Source organism: Tachyglossus aculeatus, chromosome 12, assembly GCF_015852505.1.
Source record: "Tachyglossus aculeatus isolate mTacAcu1 chromosome 12, mTacAcu1.pri, whole genome shotgun sequence".
Taxonomy (NCBI): domain Eukaryota; kingdom Metazoa; phylum Chordata; class Mammalia; order Monotremata; family Tachyglossidae; genus Tachyglossus; species Tachyglossus aculeatus.
This window is the reverse complement of record NC_052077.1, coordinates 2,539,326-2,563,714: the sequence shown is the minus strand read 5'-3', so window position 1 is coordinate 2,563,714 and position 24,389 is coordinate 2,539,326. Positions and strand designations below refer to the sequence as shown.

The 24,389-nt window shown below is 46.3% G+C and overlaps 1 protein-coding gene across 1 annotated transcript in view; it reads left to right on the top strand.

Moving 5' to 3' along the window:
- Positions 1-2,614: 2,614 nt before the first annotated feature.
- Positions 2,615-24,389, top strand: part of PPA2 (inorganic pyrophosphatase 2) — an 88,219-nt gene continuing 66,444 nt past the window's right edge. The window contains exons 1-5 of the mRNA XM_038754936.1: positions 2,615-2,714; positions 15,856-15,920; positions 17,264-17,308; positions 20,798-20,851; positions 22,805-22,924. Of these exons, the coding sequence (XP_038610864.1) occupies positions 2,615-2,714; positions 15,856-15,920; positions 17,264-17,308; positions 20,798-20,851; positions 22,805-22,924 (384 nt within the window). The remainder of the gene's footprint in view (positions 2,715-15,855; positions 15,921-17,263; positions 17,309-20,797; positions 20,852-22,804; positions 22,925-24,389) is intronic.

Below are 24,389 nucleotides of genomic sequence, written 5' to 3'. Positions count from 1 at the left end.
ACAGTAAGCGCTCAATAAATGCGATTGATTGATTGATTGATTGATTGACTCCATCTATCACCCAAGACTGATGGTTCAAGCTGGGAACGTTGGGCTTGTTGAAGCTTGTGAACTGGGAGGAATTGTTCAGCCTTAATTTTCTGTAATTTAATTTTTCTGTAATTTTTTCCCTTCCTTCCTCTCCCCCTTCCCATCCCCGCCGCCTTACCTCTTTCCCCTCCCCACAGCACCTATATATATATGTATATATGTTTGTACGTATTGATTACTCTTTTTATTTATTTTATTTGTACATATGTTGCCAACTTGTACTTCCCAAGGGCTTAGTACAGTGCTCTGCACACAGTAAGCGCTCAATAAATACGACTGATTGATTGATATTTATTCTATTTATTTTCTTTAGTTAATATGTTTTGTTTTGTTGTCTGTCTCCCCCTTCTAGACTGTGAGCCCGCTGTTGGGTAGGGACCGTCTCTATATGTTGCCGACTTGGACTTCCCAAGCGCTTAGTACAGTGCTCCGCACACAGTAAGCGCGCAATAAACATGATGGAATGAATGAATGAATGAATTGAAGCAGAGAAGCAGTGTGGCTCAGTGGAAAGAGCCCGGGCTTTGGAGTCAGAGGTCATGGGTTCAAATCCCAGCTGTGCCACTTGTCAGCTGGGTGACTTTGGGCAAGTCACTTAATTTTTCTGTGCCTCAGTTACCTCATCTGTAAAATTGGGATTAAGATTGTGGGTCCCTCAGGGGACAACCTGATCACCTTGTAACCTCCCCAGTGCTTAGAACGGTGCTTTGCACATAGTAAGCGCTTAATAAATGCCATCATTATTATTATTATCAGGGTAGGGATCGTCTCTAGATGTTGCCAACTTGTACCCCCCGCGCCCCGGTGAGCGATCAGGGGGCGCCGCCCCTCAGCCGGGCCCTTAATTCATTCATTCATTTTTATTATTATTATTAATAACAATAATGATGATGACATTTATGAAGCGCTTACTATGTGCTAAGCACCGCTCTAAGCGCTGGGGAGGTTACAGGGGGATCAGGTTGTCCCACAGGGGGTTCACAGTCTTCACTTCTCTGGGCCTCAGTTCCCCCATCTGTCAAATGGGGATGAAGACTGTGAGCCCCACGTGGGACAACCTGATCGCCTTGTAACCTCTCCAGCACTTAGAACAGTGCTTGGCGCATAGTAAGCGCTTAACAAATGCCATCATTATTATTATTTTTATTATTTTTCTCTGGGCCTCAGCTCCCTCATCTGTCAAATGGGGATTAAGACTGTGAGCCCCCCGTGGGACCACACCTGATCCCCTTGTCACCTCCCCAGCGCTGAGAACAGTGCTTGGCGCCTAGTAAGCGCTAAACAAATGCCATCATTGTTATTTTTATTATTATTCTCTGGGCCTCAGTTCCCTCACCTGTCAAATGGGGATGAAGACTGTGAGCCCCCCGTGGGGCCACCTGATCGCCTTGTCATCTCCCCAGTGCTTAGAACAGTGCTTGGCACGTAGTAAGTGCTTAACAGGTGCCATCATTATTATTATTTTTATTATTATTCTCTGGGCCTCAGTTCCCTCACCTGTCAAATGGGGATGAAGACTGTGAGCCCCCCGTGGGGCCACCTGATCCCCTTGTCACCTCCTCAGCGCTTAGAACAGTGCTTGGCACATAGTAAGCACTTAACAAATGCCATTATTATTATTATTAATATCATTACTTCCCAAGCGCTTAGTCCAGTGCTCTGCATACAGTAAGCGCTCAATACATACGATTGAATGAATGAATAAATCGAATGAATAAACAAACACCATTATTATTATTAGTAGTAGTAGTAGTAGTATTTTTATTAGTAAGAGGCCTCAGCAGGGCGCGGTCGGTCCCGGTCCGGGCGGCAGGGGGCGCTGACGGGGAAGGGCCGGAGGGAAGGGGGCGGGGCCTTCGCGGGAGGCGCGCAGCCGCAGAAGGGAAGGGGCGGGGCCACAGGGGAGGCGCGCGGCCGCGGCAGGGAAGGGGCGGGGCCACTGGGGGCGGTGCGCAGGCACAGAAGTGAAGGAGCGGGGCCACTGGGGGCGGCGCGCAGGCGCAGAAGTGAAGGGGCGGGGCCACTGGGGCCGGCGCGCAGGCGCAGAAGAGAAGGGGCGGAGCCACCTCGGGCGGCACGCGGCCGCAGGACAGGGGCGGGGCCCACTGGGGGCGGTGCGCGGCTGTAGGGGGGAGGGAGGGGCTCAATAAATGCGATTGACTGAATGCACACATGTACTATTCTATTTATTTTGTTCATATGTTTTGTGTTGTCTGTCTCCCGCTGCTAGACTGCGAGCCCGTCGTTGAGTAGGGAGCGGCTCTCTGTGTTGCCGATTTGGACTTCCCAAGCGCTTAGAACGTTGCCCCGCACACAGGAAGCGCTCAATAAATAGCACCGAATGAATGAATGAATGGGGCCACCGGGGTTGGCGCGCGGCGGCGGTGGAGGGAGGTAGGGAAGGGGGCGGGGCGGCGTCGGGCGCGCGCGCGCGGCGTCCGGTGGGGGGGCGGGGCCGTGGGCGATGCGAGCGCGGCTGGTGCGCGTTTGTGGGCTGTGGCGGGCCCCTCCCGCGCGACCCGCCATGGCCCCGGCCCCGGCCCCGGCCCCAACCCCAACCCCGGCCCGCTACCGCACGGAGCCCCGGGGACGCCCCGACTCGCCCCACTACCGCCTCTACTTCAGTAAGTAGCCGCTCGGACGGGCGGGCGGACGGACGGACGGACGCCCGCCCCCCTCCTCTCCCTCTCTCCCTTTCCCCCCCTCTGTCCCCCGCCCGGAACAGGCCACCCCTTTGGCGCCCGTCGCTCTTCCCGGATCACGTGACGGGGGCGGGCCGAGGCCCCGCCCACCAGGGGTCACGTGACCGCCGCCCGGAGCTCCGCCCGCCCCCGGCTCACGTGACCGCGGAGGCCCAGGCCCCGCCCTCCCGGGGCACGTGACCGCGGCGAGTCGAGGCCCCGCCCCTCCCCGATCACGTGACCTCGGGGGAGGGCGGGGCCCGAGTTGAGGCCTCAGGTGACGGGCTTTTCGTTCATTCATTAATAATAATTAATAAGAATAAGAATAATGACGGCATTTGTTAAGCGCTGACAATGTGCAAAGCGCCATTCTAAGCGCTGGGGGGGGATACAAGGTGATCAGGTTGTCCCACGGGGGGCTCCCAGTCTTCATCCCCATTTTGCAGATGAGGGAACTGAGGCCCAGAGAAGTGAAGGGGCTTGCCCAAAGTCACCCAGCTGACAAATGGCGGAGTCGGGATTTGAACCCATGACCTTTTAGACTGTGAGCCCACTATTGGGTAGGGACCGTCTCTATATGTTGCCAACTTGTACTTCCCAAGCGCTTGGTACAGTGCTCTGCACACAGTAAGCGCTCAATAAATACGATTGATGATGATGATGATGACCTCATTCGTTCCATCGCATTTATTGAACGCTTCCTGGGTGCAGAGCACTGTACTAAGCGCTTGGGAAGGACAAGTCGGCAACATATAGAGACGGTCCCTACCCAACAGCAATGGGCTCATCAGTCTAGAAGGGGGAAGCGGATGACAAAATAAAACATGTGGACGGGTGTCAAGTCGTCAGGATAAATAGAAATAAAGCTAGATGCACATCAATAACAAAATAAATAGACTAGTATTCATTCAGTCAGTCATATTTATTGAGCGCTTACTGGGTGCAGAGCACTGTATTAAGCGCTTGGGAAGGACACGTCGGCAACATATAGACACGGTCTCTACCCAACAGCAATGGGCTCACAGTCTAGAAGGGGGAGGCGGACGACAAAATAAAACGTGGACGGGTGTCAAGTCGTGAGAATAAATAGTAAAGCTAGATGCACATCAATAACAAAATAAATAGACTAGTATTCATTCATTCAATCGTATTTATTGAGCGCTTACTGGGTGCAGAGCACTGGACTAAGCGCTTGGGAAGGACAAGTTGGCAACATCTAGAGACGGTCCCTACCCGACAGCAGGCTCGCAGTCTAGAAGGGGGAGGCGGACGATAAAATAAAACATGTGGACGGGTGTCAAGTCGTCAGAATAAATAGAAATAAAGCTAGATGCACATCAATAACAAAATAAATAGACTAGTATTCATTTATTCAATCATATTTATTGAGCGCTTACTGGGTGCAGAGCACTGTATTAAGCGCTTGGGAAGGACAAGTCGGCAACATCTAGAGACGGTCCCTACCCGACAGCAATGGGCTCACAGCGTAGAAGGGGGAGACAGATGACAAAACGAAACATGCGGACAGGTGTCAAGTTGTCAGAATAAATAGAAATAAAGCTAGATGCACATCATTGACAAAACAGATAGATAGTACATTTGTACAAGTAAAATAAATAGAATAATAAATCTGTACAAACATATATATGGGTGCTGTGGGGAGGGGAAGGAGGTAGGGCCGGGGGTGATGGGGAGGGAGAGAGGAAAAAGGGGTTTAGTATTGGTTTATGAAGGGAGTTGGAACTGCCAAACGACTTCAGTTTTCCTTTCTGGTTTTCCATCTGGTCACCAGAGGCTCCGTGTATTCCTCCTTTCTGAAGCCCTAGGACCCGAGCAAGGTGAAGCAGCGTAGCTCAGTGGAAAGAGCCCGGGCTTTGGAGTCAGAGGTCGTGGATTCGAATCCCGGCTCCGCCAACTGTCAGCTGTGTGACTTTGGGCAAGTCACTTCTCTGGGCCTCAGTTCCCTCATCTGGAAAATGGGGATGAAGACTGTGAGCCCCCCGGGGGACAACCTCATCACCTTGTAACCTCCCCAGCGCTTAGAACAGTGCTTTGCACATAGTAAGCGCTTAATAAATGCCATCGCTATAAGGTGCCACAGAGGTAGGGCCGGGGGGATGGGGAGGAGGAGAGGAAAGAGGGGGCTCAGTCTGGGAAGGCCTCCTGGAGGAGGTGAGCTCTCCCTCCCCGTGGCCGCCGTCCCGTCCCCAAGGGGCCCAGAGCCCCCCATCATGCACTCCTCCCCTCAGCCGCAGCCATTAAAGCGCCAACTTGGTGCCCAGCCCTGCACTAAGGGCTGGGGAAACTACAGCCCACCGATAATTTGTACTTCCCAAGCGCTTAGTACAGTGCTCTGCACATAGTAAGCGCTCAATAAATACTATTGATGATGATGATGATGATAAACTGCGACCATCCTTGCCCACAACCAGGGCTGTGGGGAGGAGACGGGCATCAATACCAATAAATACAATAATAGTAATGGCATTGGAATGGGAATTAGTGTCTTACCATGTGCAAAGCACTGAACTAAGTGCTTGTGAGAGTACAGTAGAACAATAAGTAGACACCTTCCCCGGTGAGTACAATACAACAGCAATGGAGGCAGCGTGGCTCAGTGGAAAGAGCATGGGCTTGAGTCAGAAGTCACGGGTTCGAATCCCTGCTCTGCCACTTGTCAGCTGTGTGACCTTGGGCAAGTCACTTAACTTCTCTGTGCCTCAGTTACCTCATCTGTAAAATGGGGATTAGGACTGTGAGCCCCACGTGGGACAACCTGATCACCTTGTATCCCCCCCAGTGCTTAGAACAGTGCTTTGCACATAGTAAGCACTTAACAAATACCAACGTTATTATTATTATTATTATTATTAATGGGAATCAGAGGACCTGGGTTTCTAATCCCAGCCCTGCCCCTTGTTTGCTGTGCGACCTTGGGCAAGTCACTTAAGGGCTCTCTGTGCCTCAGTTGCGTCATCTGTAAAATGGGGATTAGGACTGTGAACCCCCCCGTGGGACACGGACTGTAACCAATTTGATGATCTGGTCATCTACCTCAGCAGTTAATGCAGTGCCTGGCACATAGCGTTTAACAAATGCCATTAAAAGAAATAAAATAGAGTTGGTAGACATGGTCCCTGCCCACAACAAAGAGAGGGGAGGAGATAACTCAGGCCAAGGACCAGTGTAAGGGCCCCCCCGAAACCCACGTCACTTCTTGTTTGAAATCACTTCTTTTGTGCACACACATTTTATTATATCAGAAGGTCACAGAATTTTGGATAAGCAGCGTGGCTTAGTGGAATATATATATATACATATATATGTATATATATGTTTGTATGTATTTATTCTCTATTATTGATTTTACTTGTACATATTCTATTTATTTCATTTTGTTAATATGTTTTGTTTTGGTCACTGTCTCCCCCTTCTAGACTGTGAGCCCCCTGTTGGGTAGGGACCGTCTCTATATGTTGCCAACTTGTACTTCCCAAGCGCTTAGTACAGTGCTCTGCACACAGTAAGCGCTCAATAAATACGATTGAGTGAATGAATGAAGTCCTGGCCACATTGGGCAAATTGCACTTCCCAAGCGCTTAGTGCAGCGCTCCGCAAACAGTAAGCGCTCAATAAATACGATTGAATGAATGAATTGGGCACACCGCCTTGGCCCTTGGATTACACTTGCGACCGAAATGACTTAACCTTTTGGGAAAAGTGGGCCGAGTACATAGGAACAGTCATGCTTTCGTTTTACCCATTTTAAAGGAAAACAATCAATCAATCGTATTTATATATTATATGTATAATATATATACATATTAATAAATACGTATTAATAAATCATCATCATCAATCGTATTTATGGAGCGCTTACTGTGTGCAGAGCACTGTACTAAGCGCTTGGGAAGTACAAGTTTGGAACATATAGAGACAGTCCCTACCCAACAGCTGGCTCACGGTTTAGGAGGGGGAGACAGACAACAAAACAAACCATATTAACAAAAGAAAATCAATAGAATAAATATGTACAAATAAAATAACCAAGTAAATCGAGTATTAAGTACGTACACACATATATACAGGTGCTGTGGGGAGGGGAAGGAGGTAAGGTGGGGACTTTGTGGACCTTATCAGATGCAGACATACTCGTAGGCGAACCTCATCCTCAGGTCTGTCTTCTTCAAATGTGAAGGAAAACTATATATACATTTTAGTCAGATTGCAACTTCACCCGTTTCCACGTTGGTCCAGTATTTCGAGATATCCCTCCTAGTCCATGCTTAAGTATTCCACGCATATACATATACATATATAATATATATACATATACATATATAATATATAATATAAATATTATATATACATATATATAATACGTATAATATATAAATATGATTGATTGATTTCCTTTAAAATGGGTAAAACGAAAGCATGACTGTTCCTATATATATATATATATATATATATATGTTCATATATATATATATATATGTGGTAAAGATAATTTACCGTAGCGTGGTGATTCTTCAGCAAAGTCTGGAATGGGCTGAGTGGGAGTCGGCTTGCCAGGAAGAGTTGTGCATTTCTCCACAGCAAGGAGTGTGTGTCTCCTTTTGCGTCCTCTGAACTCCCTCACTTTCTACCTTCCGCTTGAAAATATGCTGCGGTACCAAGCGGGAGATAAACTTGAGGCTGTTATTGGTTTTGTTTTTATAAGTGGAGTACCATGGTGGTAGATTTTCTGAGAAGCATTTTAAGAAAAAGTTGTTGGTGATAAGGATTGTGGTGTTTGTTTAGCCCTTAAAATAGTCGATACAGTACATGGAGGTGAGACACAGAGTCTGTTCCACGTGGGGCTTTTAGTCCAAGGGTCCAGGAGAAACTCCTTAGGGTTTCTGAAAGACTAGACAGTAGGACACAGGAAATTTTGGAAGAAGCTTTGTTCTGAAGGGCTTGCAAATTAATAATAATAATAATAATAATAATAACATTTGTTAAGTGCTTACTATGCACAAAGCACCGTTCTAAGCACTGGGGGGGGATACAAGGTGATCAGGTTGTCCCACGGGGGGCTCACAGTCTTCATCCCCGTTTTTGGTTTTGTTTTTATAAGTGGAGTACCATGGTGGTAGATTTTCTGAGAAGCATTTTAAGAAAAAGTTGTTGGTGATAAGGATTGTGGTGTTTGTTTAGCCCTTAAAATAGTCGATACAGTACATGGAGGTGAGACACAGAGTCTGTTCCACGTGGGGCTTTTAGTCCAAGGGTCCAGGAGAAATTCCTTAGGGTTTCTGAAAGACTAGACAGTAGGACACAGGAAATTTTGGAGGAAGCTTTGTTCTGAAGGGCTTGTAAATTAATAATAATAATAATAATAATAACATTTGTTAAGCGCTTACTATGCACAAAGCACTGTTCTAAGCGCTGGGGGGGATACAAGGTGATCAGGTTGTCCCACGGGGGCTCACAGTCTTCATCCCCATTTTTGGTTTTATTTTTATAAGTGGAGTACCATGGTGGTAGATTTTCTGAGAAGCATTTTAAGCAAAAGTTGTTAATGATAAGGATTGTGGTGTTTGTTTAGCCCTTAAAATAGTCGATACAATACATAGAGGTGAGACACAGAGTCTGTTCCACGTGGGGCTTCTAGTCCAAGGGTCCAAGAGAAACTCCTTAGCATTTCTGAAAGACTAGACAGTAGGAAACAGGAGATTTTGGAAGAAGCTTTGTTTTGAAGGGCTTGCAAATTATTATTATTAATAATAATACTAATAACATTTGTTAAGCGCTTACTATGCACGAAGCACTGTTCTAAGCGCTGAGGGGGATACCAGGTGATCAGGTTGTCCCACGTGGGGCTCACAGTCTTCATCCCCGTTTTACAGATGAGGGAACTGAGGCTCAGAGAAGTTAAGTGACCTGCCCAAGGTCACCCAGCAGACATGTGGCAGAGCTGGGATCCGAACCCATGACCTCTGACTCTAGAGCCTGGGCTCTTTCCACTGAGCCACACTGTTTTTTTTTTTTTTTGTGGACAGGGACCGTGGCTACTGACTTACTGTATTGCACTCTCCAAGATACTTTGTCCCTTAATTTATCTGTGCCTCAGTTACCTCGTTTGTAAAATGGGGATTTAAGGTCGTGAGCCCGACATGGGAGAGAGACTAAATCCAACCTGATTATCTTGTATTTACCCCAGCCCATGGGCATCGGCTCTTAACAAATACCATTATTTTAAAAGAAAGTGTCTAAAGGGAGAGGCAGACATTAAAATAAATGACAAATAAGGGGAACAATAATAATAATAATGGTATTTGTTGAGCGCTTACTATGTGCCAAGCACTGTACTAAGCGCTGGAATGGGAGAGTACACTCAGCACCACCCTCCCCCTCCTCCGGTCTTTTACCACCGGTCTGAATCACTTCCACAGTCGGCTTACTCCCCCTCCTGTGCTCTTATAATAATAATAATGATGGTATTTGTTAAGCGCTTACTATGTGCAAAGCACTGTTCTAAGCGCTGGGGGTATACAATAATAATAATAATAATAATAATAATGATGGCATTTATTAAGCGCTTACTATGTGCAAAGCACTGTCCTAAGCGCTGGGGGTATACAATAATAATAATAATAATGGCATTTGTTAAGCGCTTACTATGTGCAAAGCACTGTTCTAAGCACTGGGGAGGTTACACGGTGATCAGGTTGTCCCATAGGGGGCTCCCAGTCTTAATCCCCATTTTCCAGATGGGGGAACTGAGGCCTAGAGAAGTGAAGTGACTTGCCCAGAGTCACACAGCTGACAATTGGTGAAGCTGAGATTTGAACCCCTGACTTCTGATGCAAAGCCTGGGCTCTTTCCATGAGCCACGCTGCTTCTTATGATAATGATAATAATAATAATAATAATGATAATAATAATAATGGTATTTGTTAAGCGCTTACTATGTGCAAAGCACTGTTGTAAGCGCTGGAGTATACAATAGTAATAATAATGATGGCATTTATTAAGTGCTTACTATGTGCAGAGCACTGTTCTAAGCACTGGGGAGGTTACAAGGTGATCAGTTTGTCCCACATGGGGCTCCCAGTCTTAATCCCCATTTTCCAAATGAGGGAACTGAGGCCCAGAGAAGTTAAGTGACGTGCCCAGAGTCACACAGCTGACAATTGGCGGAGCAGGGATTTGAACCCCTGACTTCTGACTCCAAATCCCCGGCTCTTTCCACAGAGCCACGCTGCTTCTTATAATAGTAATAATGATAATGATGGTATTTGTTAAGCGCTTACTATGTCCAAAGCACTGTTCTAAGCGCTGGGGGTATACAAGAATAATAATAATAATGATGGCATTTATTAGCGCTTACTGTGTGCAGAGCACTGTTCTAAGCGCTGGGGAGGTTACAAGGTGATCAGTTTGTCCCACGGGGGGCTCCCAGTCTTCATCCCATTTTCCAGACGAGGGAACTGAGGCCCAGAGAAGTGAAGTGACTTGCCCAGAGTGACACAGCCGACAGTTGGCGGAGCCGGGATTTGAACCCCTGACTTCTGACTCCCAAGCCCGGGCTTTTTCCACTGAGCCACGCTGCTTCTTATAATAATAATTATGATGGTATTCGTTAAGCGCTTACTATGTGCAAAGCACTGTTCTAAGCACTGGGGGTATACAATAATAATAATAATGACGGCATTTATTAGCGCTTACTATGTGCAGAGCACTGTTCTAAGCGCTGGGGAGGTTACAAGGTGATCAGTTTGTCCCACATGGGGCTCCCAGTCTTCATCCCCATTTTCCAGACGAGGGAACTGAGGCCCAGAGAAGTGAAGTGACTTGCCCAGAGTGACACAGCTGACAGTTGGCGGAGCCGGGATTTGAACCCCTGACTTCTGACTCCAAAGCCCGGGCTCTTTCCACTGAGCCCCGCTGCTTCGGATCTGCTTCGATTTGGCCCTCTCCACTGCTCAGCAACAGCAGCCTCCTTCATCGTTCGCTCCCGTCTATACCCACCGGCCCCCCACCAGCTGTTCCGGACATTTAACTCGCTCCTCAGACCTCCTGTCGTCCGCCCTCCACCCACCATCTCTTTCCCCTCGTGAGCCAATTTGTACTTCCCAAGCGCTTAGTACAGTGCTCTGCACATAGTAAGCGCTCAATAAATACGATTGATGACGATGAGCCGGCCGCGTGCTTCACCCTGTATCCCCCCCAGCGCTTAGAACAGTGCTTTGCACGTAGTAGGCGCTTAAGAAATGCCATCATTATTATGATTATTTTATTCATCAACAAAATTGAAGCCATCAGACGTGATCGCCCTAAGATCTCCCCTGCTCCTCTCCGTCACCGTCATATTCTCGCCCTATATTCCCTGCGGTAAATCAAGATGAAATCTCTCGCCGCCTCCACCTGTGCTTCTGGCCCGTCCCCTCGTACCTTTTTAAAACGCCCACCCCGTCCCTTCTTCAATCAATCAATCAATCAATCAATCGTATTTACTGAGCGCTTACTGTGTGCAGAGCACTGTACTAAGCGCTTGGGAAGTCCAAGTTGGCAACATATAGAGACGGTCCCTACCCAACAACGGGCTCACAGTCTTCCCTCCGTGACTGCCATCTTCAACTGTTCGCTTTCCAACGGCTTTCGAGTCATTCGTTCATTCATTCAGTCATATTTATTGAGCGCTTACTGTGTGCAGAGCACTGGACTAAGCGCTTGGAAAGTACAAATAGGCCACAAATAGAGATAAGGAGTAGGAGGTGGGAAGCTGGAGAGTGACTGTGCCCAATCTGATTAGCTCGGGCCTGGCGCAGTCACCATTAAAAAAAGTGCATTTTTAAAATGGTATTTATTATGCACTTACTATGTGCAAAGCACTGTTCTAAGTGCTGGGGAGGTTACAAGGTGAACAGGTTGAGTCCGAGGTCATGGGTTCAAATCCCGGCTCCGCCGACTGGCAGCTGGGTGACTTTGGGCAAGTCACTTTGCTTCTCTGGGCCTCAGTTCCCTCATTCATTTAGTCGTATTTATTGAGCGCCTACTGTGTGCAGAGCACTGTACTAAGCACCTGGGAAGTACAAGTTGGCAACATATAGAGACGGTCCCTCCCCAACAGTGGGCTCACAGTTTAGAAAATAGGGGTTAAAACTGTGAGCCCCCCGTGGGACAACCTTGTAACTTCCCCAGCGCTTAGAACAGTGCTTTGCACATAGTAAGCGCTTAACAAATCAATCAATCATATTTATGGAGCGCTTACTGTGTGCAGAGCACTGTACTAAGCGCTTGGGAAGTACAAGTCGGCAACGTATAGAGACGGTCCCTACCCAACAGTGGGCTCACAGTCTAGAAAATAGGGGTTAAAACTGTGAGCCCCCCGTGGGACAACCTTGTAACCTCCCCAGCGCTTAGCACGTAGTAAGCGCTTAACAAATGCCATCGTTATTATTATTATTATTATTCCCCATGGCTTTCAAATGTGCCTATGTCTCCCTCATCATAAAAAACCCCCTCCCTCGACCCCACGACTCCCTCTGGTTATTGTCCCACCTCCGTCCTACCCTTTCGCTCCAAACTTCCGGAGAGAGTTGTCTCCACGCGCCGTCTCCACATCCCGTCCTCCGATTCTCTCCCAGATTCCCTCCAGCTTGGCTCCTGCCCCCTTCGCTCCACAGAAACGACCCTCTCTAAGGTCACCGGTGCCCTTCTTCCCACCAAATGTGACGCCTCTACTCCACCCTGATCCTCTTAGGCCCCTCAGCTGCCTTCATTCAGTCATTCATTCATTCATTCATTCAGTCGTATTTATTGAGCGCTTACTGGGTGCAGAGCACTGTACTAAGCACTTGGAAACATATAGAGACGGTCCCTCCCCAACAGCGGGCTCACTGTCTAGAAGGGGGAGACAGACCACAAAACATATTAGCAAAATAAAATAAATAGAATAAATATGGACAAATAAAATAGAGTAATAAATCCGTACAAACATATGTACAGGTGCTGTGGGGAGGGGAAGGAGGTAAGGGGGAGGAGGGGATGGCTCACTCGCTTTCTGCTCCCGACTCCTTCAACACGACTGGAGACGCCGCGTGGCCCAGGGGCTCGAGCCGGGGCCTCGGAGTCAGAGGACCTGGGTTCCAATCCCGGCTCGCCAAGGGTCTGCTGCGTGGCCTTCGACAAGTCGCCTCATTGTGCCTCAGTTCCCTCATCTGTAGAACGAGGATTAAGAGAAGCAGCGTGGCTCAGCGGAAGGAGCACGGGCTTGAGAGTCAGAGGCCGTGGCTCTGCCAACTGTCAGCCATGTGACCCTGGGCAAGTCACCTCACTTCCCTGGGCCTCAATTCCCTCATCTGGAAAATGGGGATTCGACACTGTAAACCACCGCCCTTCTCCCTGTAACTTTATCCACCTTGGCTTCACTGACACTGTCCGCTCTTGGTTCTCCGGCCTCTGTGACCGCTCCTTCTCAGTCTCTTTTGCAGGCTCCTCCTCCGCCTCCCACCCTCTGAAAATAGGCCTCCCTCAAGGTCCATTTCTATTCTCCCCCTTCACCCACTCAATCAATCAGTCAATCTATCGTATTTATTGAGCGCTTACTGTGTGCAGAGCACTGTACTAAGCGCTTGGGAAGTACACTCCCTTGGAGAATGCATTTGCTACCAAGGCTTCAATTCCGATCTCCAGGAGGATGACTCCCAAACCTACATCTCCAGCCCTGACCTCTCTCCTTCCCCACCATCTCACATTTCTTCTGGAGCTTAGAATGGTGCTTTGCACATAGCGCTTAACAAATGTCATCATTATTATTATTATTATTATTATTATTATTAAGATATAGCTACTTGATTGTCTCACCCAAGTTAAACATGTCCCAAACTCTGTCCTTTTCCCGGCTTTCCCATCACAGTAGACAACACCACCATCCTCCCTCCCTCACAAGCCGGTAACGTTGGCTTTACCCTCGACTTCTCGCTCCCATTCCACCCACATATTCAATCCGTCACCAAATCCTGCCGGTTGTACCTTCACAGCATTGCTGAAATCCACCCTCTCCTCTCCATCCAAACAGCTCCCGTGCTGATCTAAGCGCTTATCCCGCCTTGACAAGGACTGTGAGCCCGCTGTCGGGTAGGGACCGCCTCTATATGCTGCCAACTTGTACTTCCCAAGCGCTTAGTACAGCGCTCTGCACACAGTAAGTGCTCAATAAATCGTGGCTCAGTGGAAAGAGCCCGGGCTTTGGAGTCAGAGGGCATGGGTTCGAATCCCGGCTCCGCCACATGTCTGCTGTGTGGCCTTGCGCAAGTCACTTCACTTCTCGGAGCCTCAGTTACCTCATCTGTAAAATGGGGATTACGACTGTGAGCCCCGCACAGGACAACCTGATCACCTTGTATCCCCCCCAGCGCTTAGAACAGTGCTTTGCACATAGTAAGTGCTTAATAAATGTGATTATTTGTCTCCCCCTTCTAGACTGTGGGCCCGCTGTTGGGTTGGGACTGTCTCCATATGTTGCCAACTTGTAATAATAATAATAATAATGGCATTTATTAAGTGCTTACTAAGCGTTTGTACTTCCCAAGTGCTTACTACAGTGCTGTGCACACAGTAAGCGCTCAATAAATCTTGGCTCAGTGGAAAGAGCACGGGCTTTGGAGTCAGAGGGCATGGGTTCGAATCCCGCTCCGCCACGTTTGCTGTGTGACCTTGGGCAAGTCACTTCACTTCTCTGCCTCAGTTACCTCATCTGTAAAATGGGGATGACGACTGTGAGCCCCACACGGGACAACCTGATCACCTTGTATCTCCCCCAGCGCTTCGAATGGTGCTTTGCACATAGTAAGTGCTGAACAAGTGCCATCATTATTATTATTATTATAAATATGATTGAATGAATGAATGAATGAAGACGTTTTGTATCACTCTTGAGAATATATTAAACCTTGTATCCCCCCAGCGCTTAGACCAGTGCTTTGCACATAGTAAGCACTGAACAAATGCCATCATTATTATTACTATTTTAAATATGATTGAATGAATGAATGAATTTAGACGTTTTGTATCACTCTTGAGAATATATTAAACCTTGTATCCCCCCCAGCACTTAGAACAGTGCTTTGCACATAGTATACGCTGAACAAATGCCATCATTATTATTATTATTATAAATATGATTGAATGAATGAATGAAGACGTTTTCTATCACTCTTGAGAATATATTAAACCTTGTATCCCCCCCAGCGCTTAGAACAGTGCTTTGCACATAGTAAGCACTGAACAACTGCCATCATTATTATTATTATTATAAATACAATTGAATAAATTAAGACGTTTTGTTTCACTCTTGAGAATATATTAAACCGGCTTACTTTAACTTGCTTGCCATTATTATTATTATTATTATTATAAATACGATTGAATGAATGAATGAATGAAGACGTTTTGTATCACTCTTGAGAATATATTAAACCTTGTATCTCCCCCAGCACTTAGAACAGTGCTTTGCCATAGTAAGCGCTGAACAAATGCCATCATCATCATTATAAATATGATTGAATGAATGAATGAACGAAGACATTATGTATCACTCTTGAAAATATATTAAACCTTGTATCTCCCCCAGCACTTAGAACAGTGCTTTGCACATAGTAAGCGCTGAACAAATGCCATCATCATCATTATTATTATAAATACGATTGAATGAATGAATGAATGAATAAAGACGTTTTGTATCACTCTTGAGAATATATTAAACCTTGTATCCCCCCCAGCACTTAGGACAGTGCTTTGCACATAGTAAGCGCTTAACAAATGCCATTATTATTATTATTATTATTATTATTGTAAATACGATTGAATGAATGAATGAAGATGTTTTGTTTCACTCTTGAGAATATATTAAACCTTGTATCCCCCCAGTGCTTAGAACAGTGCTTTGCACATAGTAAGCGCTGAACAAATGCCATCATTATTATTATTATTATAAATACGATTGAATGAATGAATGAATGAATGAAGACGTTTTGTATCACTCTTGAGAATATATTAAACCGGCTTACTTCAACTTGCTTTTTTGTTCTTGCAGAGAATTCAGAGGGTCACTACATCTCTCCTTTTCATGATATTCCTTTGTTGGCTGAATCAGAAGAGGTATTGTTTATCAGTCTGGTTCACTTTGGGTGGGAAGGGAATGAGGGGAGGGGGGAGCTTGAAGACACCTGACTTCCACAGAGCTGTGGAGAGGGATGGGGGAAACAAACCAGGAAAAGGGGGAAGGGGTTGGATGAGGCACGACGAAGGACGAGCACGAGGAATCAGAGTGGGTGAGAGTCCGGAGGGGATAATACATTCCGCTAGAAGAGTGGGAGCAGGACGTGGAAGTGGTTCTATGAAGGATGGGAATGAGATCCTTTCGGAGGAAAGGTTTGAAGGATAACGGCTCGAATCCGGGCCTGGGAATCAGAAGGTCACGGGTTCTAATCCCGGTTCCGCCTCTCGGGCAAGTCACTTCACTTCCCTGGGCCTCTGTGACCTCATCTGGAAAGTGGGGATGAAGACTGTGAGCCCCCCCGTGGGACGACCTGGTCACCTTGGAACCTCCTCAGCGCTTAGAACAATGCTTTGCACATAGTAAGCGCTTAGTAAATGCCATTATTATTGTACAAGGTATTAGGTTGTCCCACTTGGGGCTCACAGTCTTAATCCTCATTTTACAGATGAGGTAACCGAGGCACAGAGCAGTTTGGCACATAGAGCTTAACAAATGCCATCATTATTATTATTATTATTAAGTGGCTTGCCCAAAGTCACACAGCTGACAAGCGGCGGAGCCGGAATTAGAACCCATATCCTCTGGCTCCCAAGCCCGGGCAATTTCCACTAAGCCACGCTGCGACGGTAATAATTGTTATTATTATTACACTTTGGAATATGGGGCGTATAGCGCTGTTTTTCTACTCCCGGGCAAGAGAGACCCAGCCTGGGATTGTGCGAATGGCACGTTTTCCACCCCCAATCCCACCCAAAAGCCAAGTTTAATTTGAAGCCAGGCAGAATGCCCTAGAGAGGAATAATAATGGCACCTTGGGAGAATTATCCAGCACGAGGAGCATCGGAGCACTTTCACGTCTTGTTAGTCACCCTCCCTGGAGCTTCATTGTGATAATGAAACGGCTGTTTTATATGCAGTCACTGGGAACCACCAGTCTGAGCAGAGGGTTTGCTTACCGTGTCTAAACGTGGAAGGAAAAAAACAAATCGCACGCTGGCGAGGGAGTGAACTTGACCCATCATCAGTTTCACCTGCGTGTCGCGTTCCCAGAAAACGACGCTCCCAAGTGACACCGCCGGTCTACGCGTTTACGTAGCCCGGTTCAATTAGCAAGTCCGATTGCCATTTGCGTCTTGATTTAACGATCTACTCGTCTGTCGTACCCTAGCCGTTCATTTATAAAGAAACCGGCCAATCTTACTCGTTTCTTTTCCCCCCTTAGCAGAAGAACGTTCCTCCAAAGAGAGCCCGGATGGATGGAGACGAGGTACGCGGTGCCATTGCTGTTGTTCACGAAGGGAGCCAGCTCGCCTTTGAAAGATTCGGTCACGTAAACCAACGTGTCAAAGTAGACGCGGGGGGACCCATTTATTCAAAGGGAGGTCTTCAGTTGTGGGCAAGCCAGATTCCCCGTTGTTCGTTCGTTCAGTCGTATTTATTGAGCGCTTACTGTGTGCAGAGCACTGTACAAAGCGCTTGGGAAGTCCAGGTTGGCAACATATAGAGACGGTCCCTGCCCAACAGTGGGCTCACAGTCTAGAACCGTCATACGTGTGGTTATTGTGAAACTTGAGAAGCAGCGGGGCTCAGTGGAAAGAGCCCGGGCTTTGGAGTCAGACGTCATAGGTTCAAATCCCAGCTCTGCCCATTGTCAGCTGTGTGACTTTGGGCAAGTCACTTCACTTTTCTGCGCCTCAGTTCCCTCATCTGTAAAATGGGGATTAAGACTGTGAGCCCCCCATGGGACAACCTGATCACCTGGTAACCTCCCGAGCGCTTAGAACAGTGCTTTGCACATAGTAAGTGCTTAATAAATGCCATTATTATTATTATTATTATTATTATTATTATTATTATTATTAAAGAGCCCAGGCTTTGGAGTCAGAGGTTATGGGTTCAAATCCCGGCTCCGCCAATTGCCAGCTGTATGACTTTAGGCAAGTCACTTCACTTCTCTGCGCCTCAGTTCCCTCATCTGTAAAATAGGGATTAAGACTGTGAGCCCCCCATGGGACAACCTGATCACCTGGTAACCTCCCGAGCGCTTAGAACAGTGCTTTGCACATAGTAAGCACTTAATAAATGCCGTCATTATTATTATTATTATTAAAGAGCCCGGGATTTGGAGTCAGAGGTCATGGGTTCAAATCCCGGCTCCGCCAACTGCCAGCTGTGTGACTTTGGGCAAGTCACTTCACTTCTCTGCGCCTCAGTTACCTCATCTGTAAAATGGGGACGTGAGCCCCCCGTGGGACAACCTGATCACCCTGTAACCTCCCCAGCGCTTTGAACAGTGCTTTGCACATAGTAAGCGCTTAATAAATGCCATCATCATTATTATTATTATTGAACTTCCGAGTCGATTAACTAGCTTGAAAATGAGCTGCCAAACCAGGACGCTTCTCACACCAAGCTTTGGTATTTACTGAACGCTTACTTTGTCTCTTCCAGACTGTGAGCCCACTACTGGGTAGGGACCGTCTCTATATGTTGCCAACTTGGACTTCCCAAGCGCTTAGTACAGTGCTCTGCACACAGTAAGCGCTCAATAAATGCGATTGATTGATTGCTCTACTTCAAGCACCTAGGAGAGTTTGATAGAGTCCCCATTAGGAGCTTAAACAGTCTTTTCGGAGCAGATCAGAACGTGCTCAGGTGAAGCATGGCCTAGTGGCTGACGCCTGGGCCATGGGAGTCGGAAGGCGCCGTGTTCAAATCCCGGCTCCGCCACTTGTCTGCTGTGTGACCTTGGACAAGTCACTTCACTTCTCTGTGCCTCAGTTCCCTCATCTATAGGATGGGGATTGAGACTGGGAGCCCCATGTAGGACAGAGACTGTGTCCAACCGGATTTGCCTGTATCCATCCCAGTGCTTAGTACAGTGCCTGGCACATAGTGAGCGCTTAACGAATGCCATGATGATGATGATTATTATTTGGCTGACTCTGGTTGAAACCTGCACTTCTGGAGCTGTCCTGGGGCTGGAATTAACTCATCTGATCTGTAAAATGGGGATTAAGACTGGGAGCCCCCGTGGGACAACCTGATCACCCTGTAACCTCCCCAGCGCTTAGAACAGTGCTTTGCACATAGTAAGCGCTTAGTAAATAAGCGCAAGATTATTTCTTCTAGACTGTGAGCCCGTTGTTGGGTAAGGACCGTCTCTATATGTTGCCAACGTGTACTTCCCAGGCGCTTAGTACAGCGCTCTGCACACAGTAAGCGCTTAGTAAATACGATTGAATGAATGAATGAATAAATGCCATCATTATAATTATCTAAGCTCCCCCGCTAGACTCATTATGGGCAGGGAATGTGTCCGCTTCTTCTTTTGCATTGTACTCTTCCAAGTGCTTTAGGACAGTGTCTGCACATTGAGCGCTTACTGGATGCAGAGCACTGTATTAAGCGCTTGGGAAGTACAAGTTGGCAACATACAGAGATGGTCCCTACCCAACAGTGGGTTCACAGTCTAGAAGACACTTATTAACACTTATTGTATATGTATATGTGTATACCAGTGACTGATAGCAAATGATCACTTTATGAAAAAGATTCATCTCCCAAAATCGCAGAGTATTTTCAAGTTCTCTGCTATGTCTGTACCTTTTCCTGGCTTGAAACCCACTCTTGTGAAACATAATAATAATAATAATAATAATAATAATAATAATGGCATTTATTAAGCGCTTACTATGTGCAAAGCACTGTTCTAAGCGCTGGGAAGGTTACAAGGTGATGAGGTTGTCCCACGGTGGGCTCACAGTCTTCAACCCCATTTTACAGATGAGTTTGAAGTGACTTGCCCAAAGTCACACAGCTGACAATAAACATCACTACGTTATTTAAGTGTGTTTTAGGATTGACAAGGGATGACGCATATCATTCATTCATTCATTCAATCGTATTTATTGAGCGCTTACGGTGTGCACAGGGCGCACACACAGGGCGAATTTAGCCTAGGATTTAATAGCTGTTTAAGTTTGGAAATGCATCCAAGAGGATAAGCTCTGGCTCTTCCCAATCAGTCAATCAATAATATTTATTGAACGCTTACTCTCTTCCCTCTTCTCACGTTGAATCCTTTGACTATGAATCGCGAACCTCAGGATGGTATTTTATTCTAAAGAATGCTTTTCTAGAGGCCCAGGGGCTCTCTCACCATGTCCCACAAAAGAAATAGCAGCGTGGCTCTGTGGAAAGGAGTCAGAGGTCATGGGTTCAAATCCCAGCTCTGTCAGCTGTGTGACGCTGGGCAAGTCACTTCACTTCTCTGGGCCTCAGTTCCCTCATCTGTAAAATGGGGATTGAGACTGTGAGCCCCCTGTGGGACAACCTGATCACCTTGTAACCTCCCCAGCGCTTAAGCAGTGCTTTGCACATAGTAAATGCTTAATCAATGCCATCATCATTATTATTAATAATAAATGGCATCATAAATAGCAAATTGGAAAGTTTAGTAGTAGTGGGAATAGTATTTACTAAACACCTACTGTGTTCCTAGAACTATTCCAAGCACTGGGAAAGATGCCCACTGCAGTCTATTTGGCTCTTGTCTATTCTCAGTGTAGAGGAATCTTCAGGATTTGAAGTCAGTGACCTATTGAAATTCAAGGAAAAATTCAAGGAATAATTGATGTGGCTGTAGAAACTCAGAGAAAAAAATCGGGATTTGTGTGAAGTCGAGCTCCATGCAATGGGATTCAGAGGTTGTGAGAAGGTGTGTTTTCGGGTCCGTGTCCATTTTGTTTTGCAGATGGTGTTTAATATGGTGGTAGAAGTGCCTCGTTGGACCAACGCTAAAATGGAGGTAGGGGATCGTTTGGCTTTTAAAAGATTATTTTCTAATTAGAACTTCATTTTATTCAGGTACTGGCTCCCTGTTGTGTATACATTTGCCATTTTCAGAATTTTTCTTTCTTAAAGTAAAAAATTCCTGCTCCACTTTTTTTTCCCTATTACCTTCAAAAACCAACCTTTTTTTTGCAAATGTTAGAAAGTCAAGGCTTTGGAAGTCATCCCATTTGGATTCAGGTGACTTCATTTAATAACTTTCCTTGGTTTTCCAGGTGTCTGAACTATGGATTTGAGGGCTGAATGGATTCCTTTTGTAGGACTTAACAAGCTCACCTGGAAAATATTTCCGAGTTGTATTTTGTTCAGAGACACCACTAAAACCCCCCCTTTTTGAGATGGATGCCACATTTATCAACCAGTAGAGCCCGGGCTTTGGAGTCAGGGGTTGTGGGTTCAAATCCTGGCTCCTCCAATTGTCAGCTGTGTGACTTCGGGCAAGTCACTTCACTTCTCTGGGCCTCAGTTGCCTCATCTGTAAAATGGGGATTAAGACTGTGAGCCCCCCATGGGACAACCTGATCACCTTGTCACCTCCCCGGTGCTTAGAACGGTGCTTTGCACATAGTAAGCGCTTAATAAATGCCATTATCATTATTATTATGATTTATCGAATGCTTACTATGTGCGGAGCACCGTCCTAAGCACTTGGGAAAGTACAACAGAATTAAAGTTCTCAATTCTGTTTTTTTAGATATTTACCTCTGCAAAAATAAGATTTTCCTGGCCAGCCTTGGATTTTTGTTAGCTATATAAGAACGTTTTAGTGCGTGGTTACTGCACTACGAGTTTTTTTCTCCTGTTATACGTGAGACTGCATGTCTTTCAGGAGAATTCCCTTTTGAAGTTCAGAAATGCTGACAGTTTCCCCATATTGATCGATTTACTACCCCTTGAAGATCTAAGCAAAGTGTGTTGTTAATATTGTTACCTGAGATTTTTGTCCTTCCACTTTAGATGTTGTTAAAGGTATTATTTCTAGCTTTATTTAGAAATGTCTTTTATCCAGTTCTTAATGATTTTAATGCATTACAGTTACAGTAGGATTTTTTCCGGGGAGCTCTTGGTTAGGTTTTTAGTAGTTAAAAGAGAATAGAAAGCAGGGCGATTAGATCTTCCCTCTCCTTGTGTTCTCTGCATTTTCCAGTCCCCTTAATCCTCCCTGCCTCCCCCCAGAAGAAGAGGTTTGGGATTTGAGGGTGGGTGAAATTCTGCCCTATTTAAGCCTTTTTCTTCATCTTTCACCATTTTTAGACTCAATATTAGAGGCGGGTTTGTGTCATCAAGTGAACAGTAATTAGCGGTTGGAGAATACCTCTCGGTCACTCGACAGAAACTTTAAAACCGACCAGTTACCGATAATTAAAGAATACATTTTACTTGTTGAGATTAACTGTAACAAAGCCACCCTAAAATTAGCCACAGTCAGTTGGCTAACCCTTTAACCATTTTCACCTTTTCACTTGTTTCGAATAATAATCTTGTAACATCGTAACACTTCCTCCTTGGACCAAGACTTTATTTTATTGATTTTTTTTATGGTATTTAAGTGCTTACTAAGTGCTGGGGTAAATGCAACTTAATCAGGTGGGACATATTCCCTGTAATACATGGCCCCACTTTACAGATGAGATCACTGAGGTGCCGAGAAGTTAAGTGACTTGCCTAGGGTTACTCAGTGGAGCCGGAATTAGATAGGGTATTATTGATAGTTCATTGTTTGTAAAGTAGTGATAAGAGCAAGGGGTGTTTTTTAAAATCTATTTTTAATTGTTGAATTGAGGTAAGGCAGTTGGAATTTTAAAGATTGTGAGGACATCGTGCCTTAAAAGCATTCTTCAGCTAGTGAGCTGGAAGATCAATCGCTGTTCATTTCACTTTTCTTTTTTTTTTTCCTCGATCCGCTTAGATTGCCACGAAGGAGCCATTGAATCCTATTAAACAAGATATAAAGAAGGGCAAGCTACGATACGTGGCAAATATCTTTCCTCACAAGGGTTATATATGGAATTATGGTGCCCTCCCACAGGTAACATTTTTGTTATAATGGTGAAACTTTCCTGTTGTCGGCGTAAAATTGCCTTATTAGTCCTGAGCATTAGCTGGGTTTAAATCAACCGTAAGAAGGGTTTGTCTGTTTCCGGGGTTTGCGCATTTGGGATTTTTTATGCACCGTCTTAACTGCACTGATGGAATTAGTTAAAAACTAATTAGTTTTTAGTTAGTCTATTAGTCTATAGTTAGTTATACTAAGTCTGTTAGCTCCCACCTAATTCAGTCGGGAGTCCAGCCTTTACCGAAGCTTAAAAGTGTCATCTGCGTAAAAGTAATCATTGTGGTATTTGCGGCATTCGTTACGCGCTTACTATGTGCCAAGCACTAAGCGCTTAATAAATACCATCATTATTATTATTATTATTACTCAGCACTGGGGCGGAGACGAGATAATCAGGTTCCACGTGGGGCCTCACGGTCTATGTAGGAGGGAGAACAGGTATTGAATCCCCATTTTGGGTCTGAGGGAATTGAGGCACAGGAAAGTTAAGGGATTTTTCCCGAGCAGGTCCATAGGGGAGCTGGGATTAGAACCCAGGTCCTCTGTTTCCCAAGCCCATGGTGTTCCCTCTACACGCCGCTGCTTCCCTGTATATTGACTCTTTGGGGCTGTTTTGCCGTGCTTCTGTCAGTCGTAATAATAATAATAATGATGATGATGGCATTTATTAAGCGCTTACTATGTGCAAAGCACTGTTCTAAGCGCTGGATTGATGGCAGTTGCACGCCACCTGACCATCCAACGTGGCGGCCGGTATGGTAGCTCCCAAACCAGACCTTCCCGAGATGGCCACCTCACAAGCCCACCGTCCAAGGCAGCCCACGCCCTGCTGTCCGGTGCGGCCATAGAGAAGCAGCGTGGCTCAGTGGAAAGAGCCCGAGGTTGTGGGTTCAAATCCCGGCTCCGCCACTTATCAGCTGTGTGACTTTGGACACGTCACTTCGCTTCTCTGGGCCTCAGTTCCCTCATCTGGAAAATGGGGGTTAAGACTGTGAGCCCCCCCATGGGACAACCTGATCATCTTGTAACCTCCCCAGCGCTCAGAACAGTGCTTTGCACGTAGTAAGCGCTTAATAAATGCTATCATTATTATTATCGTTATCTCTCTCAGGGAGTGCTGTCTTTTAAGTAGCTCGATGTTGGCTGGGGGCGGGCGGTGGGTTAGAAGGGCCCGGGTGTCCTCCGAAGGAGCCGGCAGATAGGACGCGGCCGTGACATTCCCGCTGCCTCCCTTCTCCCCGCCGGGTCCTGGTAAAATCCGACGCGGGTGGACGATGGAAGTCCGGCGCTTAGAACAGTGCTTTGCACGTAGTAAGCGCTTAATAAATGTCATCATCATTATTATTAGTATTATTATTATTATTACCTGGCTGGTGGTCAGAGAGGACAAGCGCGGTGGTCTTGGCTGTTGCCGGCGGGGATCGGGCCGGGACTGGCC